Below are 13,145 nucleotides of genomic sequence, written 5' to 3'. Positions count from 1 at the left end.
AAGAGCCGGAATCTATGCAACACCTGCTGCTCGCATGCCCATTCGCGAAGCAGACCTAGCACGGAATCATGTCCTGGCTGCGTCTCCCGACTCCGGTGCCTGACCAGGACGCCACGCTCCACGACTGGTGGCTGCGGGCTCGCGATGCTACGCCCCCTGCTCCGCAAAGCGCTGGCCTCCGTAGCGCTCCTGGTTCCTTGGATGATCTGGAAGCATAGAAACGCGTGTGTATTCGACCATGTAACCCCATCCTTAGTCGAGCTAGACGCTGCGATCAAGGACGAGTCCAGGAATTGGGCTAAGGCAGGAGCCAAAGGGCTTAGAGTCACCCTGCCATCCTCCTGGGACGTCCATTGATTCACTTGTAACACCACTGTACTGGCCTCTTAGGAGGATGTTCTCCCCCCCCCCCCCTTTTCAATGCAATGAAACGCAAAGGCTTTTTGCGTTTTCTCGAAAGAAAAAAAAGCACTCATGCGGAGCATCTGGAAGAGCATGGACAAGAAAGAATTCAGGGGCATCAGTCAGTGGCGGAGCTACATTCGAAAGCATGGATGGGCCAGTCTGAAGAGAGGACTAAATTTTTATAGTTATGACCCATATTCACCCCTAGGACCAACCTGTAGCAGCAAAACTGGGCGGGCCATGGCCCTTTTGCTACAACGTAGCTCCGCCACTGGCATCAGTGACAGTCATCACACCATGTTCAGCTAGGCCCTTCTATATGGCTCAAGATGTTGACATAGGCAGAAAAGGAGCTCTACAGCCTTATAATGGTGCATGAATGTTACACAACCACTATCCTCAACATTCAATCTGCTCCAATATTCATGTGGTCCATTTTGTTGTTCATGTTTTGTAATTTGAAAAATTCCTAGACGGAAATCATTGTTACAGTATATGTGGATTGCACTAGCCCTTTTCATCAGTTCGGACTTTTAATTGCGTTGGCTAGTGTATGAAGCTTAACATGGTATCGGAGCTAAGGCCTTGAGTTCAAGTCCTGTCTTTCGCAATTTATTAAAAATTGCTGATAGCCCCGCTTTGTGTCCACGTAGAGGTCTCTTGAGTCATACATGAGTTTCGCGCCGTCGCTCTCTTTCAGTTGCACGTGTTGACTTGTCTTTCCCGTCACACGTGAGAGGGGGTATTACAGTATATGTGGATTACTAGCCCTTTTCATCGGCTCGGACTTTTGGTTGCGTTGGCTAGTGCATGAAGCTTAACAATCATCACAACCAAATAACTGAGTCAAACAAAATCACAATCTCTGGAAATTTTTTGTGTTGCTTTGCGGTTTATCAAGCATCCAATTACTTTACACCAGCAAGCGGCTAAATTTCTAACCACGGTGAAGTACCATTGGGTCTGATTTGCGTGATAAGCAATATCTGGATTTATATGTTATGTATTCGTTAGCATAAACTAATGTACATAAAGAAATTATCATGGTGAAGTACCATTGGGTCTGATTTGCGTGATAAGCAATATCTGGATTTATATGTTATGTATTCGTTAGCATAAACTAATGTACATAAAGAAATTATCACCGGATAGTGATCAATGAAAATATATTACCTCTTCAGAAGATTTAAGAAAATGCAACAGCCACCAAGGGCATTTACGTGTTCCAAGAAAGATGACAGAAGCGAACCATTTGAAAGAGCACGAAGGATCATGTTCAGTATGTCCTCTATGCATGCTATGTCTTGGCTCCTCTCAACAAATGATATAAGAGCTCCTATATCAGCTGGAGAAACTTTGATCCTGTGTAATAAGTACAACTATAAGATAGTATCTATGTAAGAAAATCAAAGGCAAAGGAGGGGGGGGGGGGGGGGGGTAAAGAGGAGAAAACATCTAATCATCTTTAAAGGATTCTTTTAGTGTTAGATGTACTTACTTTATGCTCATTTCTGCTAAACTCAGAAGCAGAAGCCGAAGCTTGCGGATTTCTTCTATCTTAGGTCTCTCTCCAATAACTTGTTTAGTAATTGGATGCAGCAGCTTTGAACCAACAACACACTTAGAATCTATCTTTTCCCAATAATATTGGCGCACAATGTCAATAATCCTAGGAAGTCCACATAGTAGTGGCAAAAATCTTCCATCCGTCTCAAAATATTGTATTAGTAACATATAAAGATCTCTCTGCACTTCATAGTTTGAATATACCCATATTTCTGGATTCAAATAAACTCGTGAAATAGCATCTTTCAGAAGAACTTTAGACATACCTGAATATGCAGAAAAAATATTAACAATATGTAGCTTCGTCAGACACACAGGAAAATAATATTAACTGAGAGAGAGAGAGAGAGAGAGAGAGTACCGCAGTTCCTTAAAACATCAAACATATACTTCACTGCAGGAAGTGTTTTCATATTTAACAGCTGAGGTGGAGCAGCTTGAAGCAAGAAACCCAGAATGGATAACCCAGAAAGAAGATACATCTGTTGTTGATTCGATACATTTCCATCCAGAACAGACGCGACAAGCTCAATAACCTCAGCTGCCAATTTATCATTGATGGCAGATGTATAACAATATTGCCCACCATTAGTTACAGCGTCACAAAATTGAGTGAAGAGAGGAAAAAATACAGAGACTCCTCCAACACAATAGATAATATCCTGTGGCAAGCGTCGTGAACATAACTTTGTCCCTCCGATGATTGTTGCTTCAACTGTGTTTTTGTCAGCACTATCAAGTGTGGATGACACACTGAACAAAGTCTTGCTGTCACTAGCCTGAGAATACGTGAGAAAGAAAAATATTCTGTTAGTCGGTCTGAATTCTTTGTAACTCCAAAGAGCCCAAAATCTGCTCAAGGTTGCCCAACATGGAGCAATCTGGACACATAGCAACCTACATGTTTTTTTTCCAAAGTACAGTTTGTACAGAGTTGCTATTTTGATTCCCTTATTGATTGTTTGGATTGCAGGGATTAGCGGCGGATTTATAGAAAACCAGTTTTTAGCCTAGTTTTAGCAAAACCGGTTTTACCATCTTTTTTATGAAGAATCAGGTTATACAAAATCATTTTTGGGTTAAGGAAAATGCAAATGTAATCTATGCAATTCCTTGTTTAGAATTCCCCAATTCAGCCTATTCCTTCTCCCATGACTCTCTTTCTTCCCAAACACTATCCCCAGCTTTCCATTGGTGAATGCTCCCGGCTCTTACAGCCTCCTTTGCTTCCTCACCGACGATGGCACCTACCTCCACCAGAAATTCTTCGTAGCTCACCTCTCCGTCTACTCCTTCTCCAGCCTCGATGTGGCTCGGCTTAGCGCTGGAAGGTCATGCACATATCGGTGTGGTGACCGCATAGTCACTCAGCAAGCTCACATCAGCGACGGTGGGAGCAACGAGAATCCACTTGCGTGCCACGGAGCTGCGTTGGGCACTTGGCATCAACGCAGACTCGGCAAAGCAGACGTTCGCCGCCCTTGGGGCAGGGCAGCCTGCATACAGCCGCCACCCCCGAGGTGGCCCTCCAGGTTGCATACGGACGCGTCTGCAGTGATGCGGGTCGGCCTGCCATCCAGGCTGCATGAACGCCCCCGCGATGACGCAGCCTACTGCCCTCGTCGCCGGCCGTCCAGGTTGCATATGGATGGGGGACACAGAGGTGGCTGCGAAACGGCTGGAGGAGTCCGCTGGCGGCGACCACCGGCATCTCCGCCACCGCATTCTTGGTTTCCTGGCAGATTGTTATGATGAAGTATATCATGTTTTTAGAAAAAACGACTATTAGTCGTTTTTCTACAAACGCAGAATTCCAGGTTTACAGGAATCGGGTTTTCCATATCCATGGATTTGTTAGATTAGCCAAACGTGATTTTATTCTGTTAAGCTGTCTTCCTGGTTTTTAGAGAACTGATTTTGTATATTCCATCTATCCAAACAACCCATTAGGTTTATAACTTCATATTCGGTCCAAACTTTCTGAAAGTTTTGCTGGGCCAATCCCCTTTCCAGTTACACCATCTACTACATACATGGGTAAACACTACTTGGACTGGAGTGTTACACTTAATGAAATAAGTACAGCATCATGCTTATCAGAACAGAGATTGGAACCTGTGCATTAAGACCAAAAATAATCTTTGATGAGATGCCGTCTCGTGCGTCCAAAATCCCCCTGTACAAGGAATCATCGCCATGGAAGGAGTACATATAACTTGGTCCCAGATTATATATGCCTTTTATTTGCTCTGAGGAGAGAGCATCAGAAAACACATAAACTGGGCCCATTTGACCAGTAAAGGCAGAAGTCCTTTCAAAACCAATAGAATTAGGTTCATCGCCAAGAGGAATCAGTTCTGTACCGATGGTGCAGCGGGTCATTACCTCGTTCACTTTTGCATACCTAAAAATAGCAACAATAACTTCTGATTTTACAAGCTTAAAATCAGGGGAAATAAAAGCTAACACTATCTCTTTTTCTCCAGAAAAGCTAATAATATCATGGCGACATGGCTTGTCTAAACTAGGAATATGGCCAGATAAATTCACTCTATTGCAAAGTGTTGGGAGTTCCCTATGTTACATGGGTGCTTTGAGCCAGACTACACTATGGGTCTACCAATTAGAACTATATACATGAGAATATTTAACATATGATGAAAGTACATGTTGAAGAACCCCAAACCTATCTTTCATCGATGTAACAATATGAATAAATAATTACTTGTAAACAATATTATGTAAGAATTTAATTGGACAAATATGATTAGAATACATTAATTAGAAGTTTTAATTGAAGAATGATTTGCTCACCTACACTTCTCACATGATACTAGCTCCCCATCAACATAGCATCTCACCTGGCTTCCTCCGGAAAAAGCCCTTCCTATTGTATGAGTAACAGAAAGGAACTTCCACTCCTTCGGTGGGAGGTTGAGTTGTAACAAAACACACTGATGTTTTTTATTGATAGTCTGCCAAATCAGGGAAGGACCAGACTTTAGCATAGAATAGAAAAATACATGGCCTACAAACCAAACATACGGATACCATGGAGGAAGCAAGCACGAAGACCGTCATCATCTGAAATGCCTGTGGCCCAAGATTTAGACCAAAACTAGATGTTGTTCTTTCAAGGTTAAAGGCAATGTGATCTATTGTTACCACATGGGCTGGCATGTCATGAGTAACATCCTCTGCCAGACTACCACCCACGTTGAGCATGGGAACAATACAGTAACCCGACAATATACGTGCCACCAGCGAATTCTTCACTACCTTATTTTACACAGTTAGAGGGGAAGGGAGTGTCCACAATTGCAAAACTGCTCTGGAGCCAATGCTACAGGGTTAATTTATTTGGTGTTTGCAGTTTAGGGGATAGGATATCTGATTTTTTAGTTTGGAGGGGTATGGAATCTCTGCAGGTTTAGAGTAAATATAACCAATTCCTTTGTAAACTCAACTGTATTTTGCATCCACGCATTGTAGAATGTAGCTTAGAGAATTTTTTGGATGCAACAGATCTACCTCTGTAAATAACTAGTCACAACTCATAAACATTGTATGGAGTTATAAGCAAGAGAGAATCAGTGTGATCACATCAAAATTGCTCTATTTAGCCACATTAGCAACGCATATTTAAAATAATGGCATAGAGGAACTGGGGTTTTGTCTGAACTTTAAAGAAATTAGTAAAAATGTTCAGTCAAGTTGTTATCGTGTCAATTTCCATGAATCCCCATGAGGCTGGTTTTTTTTTCGAGAAAACGCAAAAAGCCTTTGCGTTTCATTGCATTGAAAAGAGAGGGGAGAACATCCTCCTAAGAGGTCAGTACATCAGTGTCACAAGCAGATCAATGGACGTCCCAGGAGGAAGGCAGGGTGACTCGAAGCCCTTTGGCTCCTGCCTTAGCCCAATTCCTGGACTCGTCCTTGATCGCAGCGTCTAGCTCGACTAAGGATGGGGTTACATGGTCGAATACACACGCATTTCTATGCTTCCAGATCATCCAAGGGACCAGGAGCGCTACGGAGGCCAATGCTTTGCGGAGCAGGGGGAGTAGCATCACGAGCCCGCAGCCACCAGTCGTGGAGCGTGGCGTCCTGGTCGGGCACCGGCGACGGGAGACGCAGCCAGGACATGATGCCGTGCCAGGTCTGTCTCGCGAATGGGCATGCGAGCAACAGGTGTTGCATGGATTCCGGCTCTTGATCACATAAGAGGCACCGGGGGTGGTGAGTGAGGCCATGGCGGGCGCGGCGCTCCGCAGTCCAACAGCGGTCCTGGCTGGCGAGCCAGTGGAAGAATCTGACCTTCGACGGGGCCCAACTCTTCCATATCAGCTTCCAGGAGCGACAAGTGATAGATCCGTGGAAGGTGGCCTGATAGCAGGACCTAGCTGTGTAGCTGCCGTTGGCTGTCCATTTCCAGATCAGCTTGTCTGGCTCGTGGGAGAGGGTGACGCGGGACACCAGCATCCAGAGTTGGAGGTACTGCCCAATCTCCTGGAGGCCAAGGGTGCCGCGGATGTCCCGCGCCCAAGCATTGCCGTGAACGCCCTCCGCCACCGTCCGCCCTTCCCCATGAGGCTGTTATTGTGTCAGTCTCCATGTACTCCCTCCGTCCCAAAATAACTGTCTTAATTTTGTACTAGCTCTAGTATAAAATTGTACTAAGCTTAAGACACTTATTTTGGGACGGAGGGAGTATTTGTGTTAAAATATGGAAGTTAGATAAACTGTGTTAAGAAAATTATCAAGTGATGTAGTCAAAATGGTGATTTTTTATTATTTGATAGGGCAAAGAAAGATAGCTAGCTAACAGAAACCATTAATCTGGTAAACTGTTTCACAACAATAACTATAATTCAAGTAACTGATTTGACTAAAAATGATGTAGAAAAACAACATTACCTCATATACTAGAGCACTTTTGCTAAGCATGGCTGAGCACCCCTTTCCATCTTCTGTGGAAAAGGAGAAAAGGCCCATCATACCATTCTCTGGGAAGTTTTCTACCCTCAACCAGCAAGAAAAAGATAGCCCCCTATTATAAGGCCATTGAAATGGAGATTTTATTTCTATACCCTATCAAGGAAAAGGAAAATGTCAGACCATCACCACATTATGTATTGTATGCGTGTAGTATCTGTGATATATAAAATGTTTAAAAGACACATGAAAATGAAATAGACAAATTGATGTTAGTGGCAGAACATTAAATGTTATATGTGCAACCATAATTAACTCCACACAAGGTAACATATGTCTAAAAACATACAGCAGAGGACATGTACAAGTACTAAAATGGTAGAATTTCATCCCCAAAAGGCTAGAAGATTATTAGGAACACTCACAAAACTTGCTACCGTGGTTGCATAGCCACATCTTAGTGGTGTCAAACTCCCCCCAAACCCGTCAGTGCAAAAACACTAATTTTCACCCATGAAATACTGAGAGTTAAAAACTTTGCAACCTGGCGCTATTAACATGGATAACAAAACAAACAAATTATAATTGATAAATAAATATGGCAGAACGCACAGAATCATGGCCACTGAACTCAAAAAAAGCTTCTGGGCCCTTTTCCTTGAGCATGTGGCTGAGACTTCTCAAAAGCAAAGAAGTGTGCTTCTGCTTGGCACTAATATTCTTGCTGCGTAAGAGGGCAAAGATTTTCCGTATATCTTTCCCACATATGCTGTGTGCGCCAATAATCTGAATCAACTCTGCAATTACGTTAACTGTATCATCCTTTTCTTCTATTGAAAACCAATCAAGAAGAACACTAAGCAACCCTGCTCTGAAACTATAGGTTCTATTTGTAATGGATTGCTTCAGCAACTGCTGCAATACAACAAGCCCATAATGCTGAAGTGATGTGCTGCTCTGCCAATCAGAAATTGCTGATGTTACACAAATGTAAAAGAAAAAAGAAAAAAAAAGGATGGTAATCGCATCTCTGTGTGCGGGAAAACAGACCTTCTGTAAAATGTTCAAAAATAATACAACAACGTCTTCGTTCTGAGAAATAAGTTAAGAAAACATTTATGAGAATGATACAAGAATGAAGCACAATAATTAACTGGGCCAGGCAATAACATCATGTTAAACTGGTTCAAAGATACTAGCCTTTATTGCTGTTTTCTCATTTATCTCAAATTTCCCATCAACTAGCATATTAAGCAATGCATCCAAGAGCCTTTCACTTGGCAAGCATTTGTAATAATCCAATAGCAAGCTCTGTAATGTTTGATAACCCACACCAACTAGCACTCTGAAAGCGGCCTGACAAGACAAACCAAGACTAATTAGCACAACAGACAAAGATATTGTTTTAAAAAAATACACCTATATGAGTACCTTTGAAGCATTATTTCCCTCAAGCAGTAAGGTTAATGTCTCAAGGACATTCAGGACCAAGCGCTCACCAGTTGCCTCATTGAAAGTTCCGTTCAACAAAGAGATGATATGCAGAAAGCACCCTTCGTTGCGAAATAGATTTTGATAGTACTAAGCAAAAAATGGAGCATAGGAGTGTATTTGTCAACATATCATGTCACTTATAGTAAAAAACAAACAATAATGTTATTTTCAACTGCTATATGCCAAGAAATATACGAGAACCTACCACGCGGTCCATCATAATGATCTCTCTCATGCTGACCAGTAGATCAATTAACAATTCCGAATTGACCTTTTCATTTTCATTTGCTTGTGTGAAGTTCTCCAAATATTTGGAGCATAGCTGCAACTTTGCAGCATGATCTTGTGCTGAGGATGGAGGCAACTGATTACAATAATTAATAAGAATAATTTAGCTCCAAGTTATAACAATATTAACAGAGGGAAATTTGAGATAAACACAGTTTTACCCTAAATAAGGCAAGAACTTGCTCCAGTACTTGTTTTCGGAGGCTCTCTTCTTCGAATAAGTTGAATAAACACTCAATACAGTCAGCATTATGCAAAACTTGAATTCTTCCATCGCTAGATATAGTTACATAATCCTTAAGGAGGTTTACACCTAATTTTAGGCATGTAAGTGTGTGATCGATTCTGTCCTCAGGTGAAGTCATCTCAATATATATTTTCTGAGAACCATCTCTATTGATGGTAATGTCAGGATGAGGCAAATTCCTGGAGTTTTGTAGTCCCTGAGCTTGAAGGCATGCGACCTTAAGGACTCTAGTGATTGCATCCAAGGATTTGAATGAAGCTAAAGTTTGTTCTGTGGCAAGTTGTAGAATAACACGAAAGCATTTAAGAAGAATGCTGGCCACCATCGCATCTGAAACGCAATGCTCAAGTGCATCCACTAGTGCTGAGCATTCTGGCTACAAAGAACAAAAAGAATATAATAAGAAAAGAAAAAACTCAAAATAATAAAAATATCATTATTACAGATAATAATAATATAAAATACTAACAGAACTGAAATACTGTACCAGATTATATGTGTTTTCATTAAGTGTCGCAGCAAATTCCAGAAAGGAAATAGCTTCCACTTGAAGAATGTTAACATCAATCCGATATGAGCTTTTATAATCAGTTGCTTTCCTATTATTTCTGACATTGTCATTTTGGTTCTCTGTACCAATATGAAATTGGATGTCTTCCACAGATGACTCAACATAGAAACAGTCTTCGGAGAATATCAAGTCCCACACACCTTCCTCTCGAAAAGCTGTGAGTAGAGCTGGCGATGAAACAAGAACCCTTCTGAATGTACGGATCGTGTAAATTTGAATGGTTTTGGATAATATCCTGTAGTGTGAGTCACATCATACAGGGAGCAATTTGTCATTAAATGAGTTGGGAAAAAGTAATGTTCGAAGCTTCAAACATACAGATCTTCAATGACTTCAACTTAGAAAACAATCTTGTTATATACAGCAGTTTCTGTTGCGTCAAACTAATCCACTGCATGTCTGCATAGGTAACATTTGCAGTGTACTCTAGAACAGTTTATGGGGTGTACTAGAGAATGTTAGCAGTTTCTTCAGAAAATATCAGCTAAACTCCATGGTTGCTAAAATACATTAGCTTTATTTCATGGAGCAAATGAAGCAGCTTGGTAGCATTGAACAAAGTATCAGAACACTGGTTAACTATTCTAGCTGAAGAGAATATTCATGACAGGACATTTCAAAACTTACTTTATATGGCTTGGTAATTCCGATTCACAAGCACAAGCTTTGATGCAAAGAAAGACTGTTAGGAGAACCCTTATCATCCATCTCACGGATTGCTCCTGATAAGCTGATGGGATGGATGCCGTAATTTGGTTGATAGCAGTTTCATCAGAACAGCATTTTATGACATTTGAGGGGAGAATAAAAGAACAAAGGGCAATGCTCAACTTTAGAGAATAGTCATTCCATTCTGCTATATTAAGAAAATGAACTGGACCAGAGATAGAATTTAATGCGAGAAGAGTTTTCGTGGTATCCTTTTGCCGGTGAAACTCCTTAATCATAAATGCAGGCCAACTGATGCTATTTGCAAATTTATGCACCAATCCATTTTCACATAAAAATTCCAAGTTGTTGACATTGCCAAATCTGAAGAGCAGTCAAGGACCAAATATGGTAAAAATACTAAAACAGTATAATATCAATGTTCAAATACACTATTAAAGTCTTCAATATTATTGTAAGTCTTTTCTTTCAAGAAAACACAAAAGCCTTGCATCTCAATGCACTGATCAAAGGAATAGAATGTGATCACCAATTTGTCAAGAAAATGCATAAACAACTTTTTTTTTCTTGGTAGAGCATATTTAGTCAAAATGTACATTAATCTGTCCCCATGATAAAGATTAGCACAGCCTATTGAAGTTCTTTATGTGAGTAGTTTAGAGCACAGGATACACTGCCTCACTCAGAATTTCCAGATATAGTAGCTGCAGAAGAAGAATTTCACCCCTATAAAAGAATGGTAACGTCAGAACATAAAAGTGAGGATAAAATATATAAGGTGAGCTAGCACAGTAAAGCTGAACTCTTAACTTAGCAGGTTCTCATCCTAATACTTCACAGCAGATTTTTCAGAAACAAATGGTTCATTGCAGAACTTTCCTATTATCACCCGTATTGGAGCTTGCAAATTTCCCAAAAGTTGTACAAGCAATTGGCAGAAAAAATTATGATAAATAAATAACAGTCTAAACACTAAGTCTAATGTATGAGTATGATTTAAAGAACTGCAACTGTATGTTCCACATTGTCAACGGCTTTGCCCCATACAATTATCGGAAAAAACTAGATATCAAATTAGAAAATTAATATCGTAGATGACATAATATTTTGAAACTGATACTCAAAAATGAATATGCCAAACTTAACGATTTCAGGTAAATTTTAGTTTGCAATTTGAATATCGATTGGATACAGAAATTCCGCATTCATATTATATATGTGCTTTTAAATAAATGGCATCTTTAACTTACTAGTGAATTTTGATACGATCTTTTGCAAAGCAATCTTGCGTTTTGACTTTTGTGATATAATTTTAACTGGGAACTAAAAAAACTCTTAGGCATATAATTAGTTTGTATCTTAACCAGAATTTTTGCCATTGTGGGTATAATACAAGAGCATAAGGTAAGGAAACATGAAATGAGAAACAGAAGTACTGTAGGTGCACCTTTCATCTCTTGATATAGATGAATGTTTTGAAACTGAAAATTTATTTGAAGGAAGTCCTAGTCCATCCAGTAGAATTTCCAGCCCACCAATGCTTCTGAAATGATTCTGCGCACGGGTACCAGATATAGTTGATCGAAGAGTGCACAAAGTGGTAAAATGAAGTGAGAGATCAGTCCACTGCTCTTTCAAATTCAGCCTCTGAATGACCCGTAACAGTTCTGCAGTAACATTTCTATGTTTTATCAAATAATAAAAATGATAGAAATTCAATAACAGCCATATGATGACATTATAAATTACAGATGGATCCACCGGCAAACATCTTTAGGCATGCACTGCTTGTGGTCCATGGTGCTTACGGCGATGAGGTTAGGAAGACAAGGAGTTACAGCGGAGTTCTGATTTGGTCTTAGTGTTAAGGAGTATTAATATTAGGTCTAGGAGTCCTATTGGGCTATGTTTTCTTTCCTTGTACCCCAAGTCTTATGTGTAATATATATAACTCTTAGCACCTCACAACCATTCAGTCATATAAATTTGTGTTCGTCAATAATAAAAACTTAATAATTCGCAGCTTAATAGTTTATGGGCGCTGCTATGCGTCGTCCAGTGGATCTTTTAAAAAGATCCACCGCCTCGCGAGCCGTCAGAGCTGGCGGATGGAGCGGTTGAGGGTCACCGTCTACCACTGCAACACATGTCGTGTTGCAGAAAATTTCCACAACACAGGTTATGTTGCGTAAAATTTTGCAACAAAGGTCAACTTACAGATTATTTTTGCAATACATGTCTTGTTTCAGATTTTTTGCAACTTCAAGGAGAGGGTCGTTAAGGAGGACCCTTGGGAGGAAGGAGGTGATGCAGACAACATGTGGATGAAGATGGTGACTTGCATTCGTAAGGTGGCCTCAGAGGAGTTTGGAGTGTCCAGGGGAAGTAGAAGAGAAGCTAAAGATATCTGGTGGTGGGACGATGATGTGCAGAAGGCAATTAAGGAGAAGAAAGATTGTTTCAGACGCCTATATCTGGATAGAGTGCAAACAACATAGAGAAGTACAAGATGGCAAAGAAGGCCGCAAAGCGAGCTGTGAGTGAAGCAAGGGGTCGAGCGTATGAGGACCTCTACCAACGGTTAGACACAAAGGAAGGCAAAAGAGACATCTATAAGATGGTGAAGATCCGAGAGAGGAAGACGAGGGATGTTGACCAAATCAAGTGCATCAAGGACGGAGCAGACCAACTCTTGGTGAAGAACGAGGAGATTAAGCATAGATGGCGGGAGTACTTTGACAAGCTGTTCAATGGGGAGAGTGAGAGCTCTACCATTGCTCTGGACAACTCCTTTGATGATACTAGCAGGCGTTTTGTGCGGCGAATCCAGGAGTCGGAGGTCAAGGAGGCTTTAAAGAGGATGAAAGGAGGCAAGGCGATGGGCCCTGATTGTATCCCCATTGAGGTGTGGAGAGGCCTCGGGGACATAGCGATAGTACGGCTAACCAAACTTTTCAACCTCATTTTTCG

At 41.0% G+C, this 13,145-nt stretch overlaps 1 protein-coding gene across 3 annotated transcripts in view; it reads right to left on the bottom strand.

The window, feature by feature from the left end:
- Positions 1 to 13,145, bottom strand: part of LOC123407194 (BEACH domain-containing protein B-like) — a 38,165-nt gene that overhangs the window by 19,152 nt on the left and 5,868 nt on the right. For all 3 annotated transcript variants that reach the window (XM_045100274.1, XM_045100272.1, XM_045100273.1), the window contains 16 exons: positions 11,623 to 11,842; positions 10,848 to 10,901; positions 10,134 to 10,538; positions 9,423 to 9,741; positions 8,850 to 9,311; positions 8,606 to 8,764; positions 8,338 to 8,487; positions 8,107 to 8,262; positions 7,957 to 7,998; positions 7,519 to 7,863; positions 6,889 to 7,062; positions 4,786 to 4,946; positions 4,087 to 4,375; positions 2,333 to 2,750; positions 1,904 to 2,237; positions 1,579 to 1,767 (listed from right to left, as the gene is read on the bottom strand). In XM_045100274.1, the coding sequence (XP_044956209.1) occupies positions 1,579 to 1,767; positions 1,904 to 2,237; positions 2,333 to 2,750; positions 4,087 to 4,375; positions 4,786 to 4,946; positions 6,889 to 7,062; positions 7,519 to 7,863; positions 7,957 to 7,998; positions 8,107 to 8,262; positions 8,338 to 8,487; positions 8,606 to 8,764; positions 8,850 to 9,311; positions 9,423 to 9,741; positions 10,134 to 10,538; positions 10,848 to 10,901; positions 11,623 to 11,842 (3,877 nt within the window). The remainder of the gene's footprint in view (positions 1 to 1,578; positions 1,768 to 1,903; positions 2,238 to 2,332; positions 2,751 to 4,086; positions 4,376 to 4,785; positions 4,947 to 6,888; positions 7,063 to 7,518; positions 7,864 to 7,956; positions 7,999 to 8,106; positions 8,263 to 8,337; positions 8,488 to 8,605; positions 8,765 to 8,849; positions 9,312 to 9,422; positions 9,742 to 10,133; positions 10,539 to 10,847; positions 10,902 to 11,622; positions 11,843 to 13,145) is intronic.

Source organism: Hordeum vulgare, chromosome 7H (genome assembly GCF_904849725.1).
Source record: "Hordeum vulgare subsp. vulgare chromosome 7H, MorexV3_pseudomolecules_assembly, whole genome shotgun sequence".
In the NCBI taxonomy this organism is placed as follows: Eukaryota; Viridiplantae; Streptophyta; class Magnoliopsida; order Poales; family Poaceae; genus Hordeum; species Hordeum vulgare.
The sequence above is the reverse complement of the archived record's forward strand: the minus strand, read 5'-3'. Positions and strand labels throughout refer to the sequence as shown.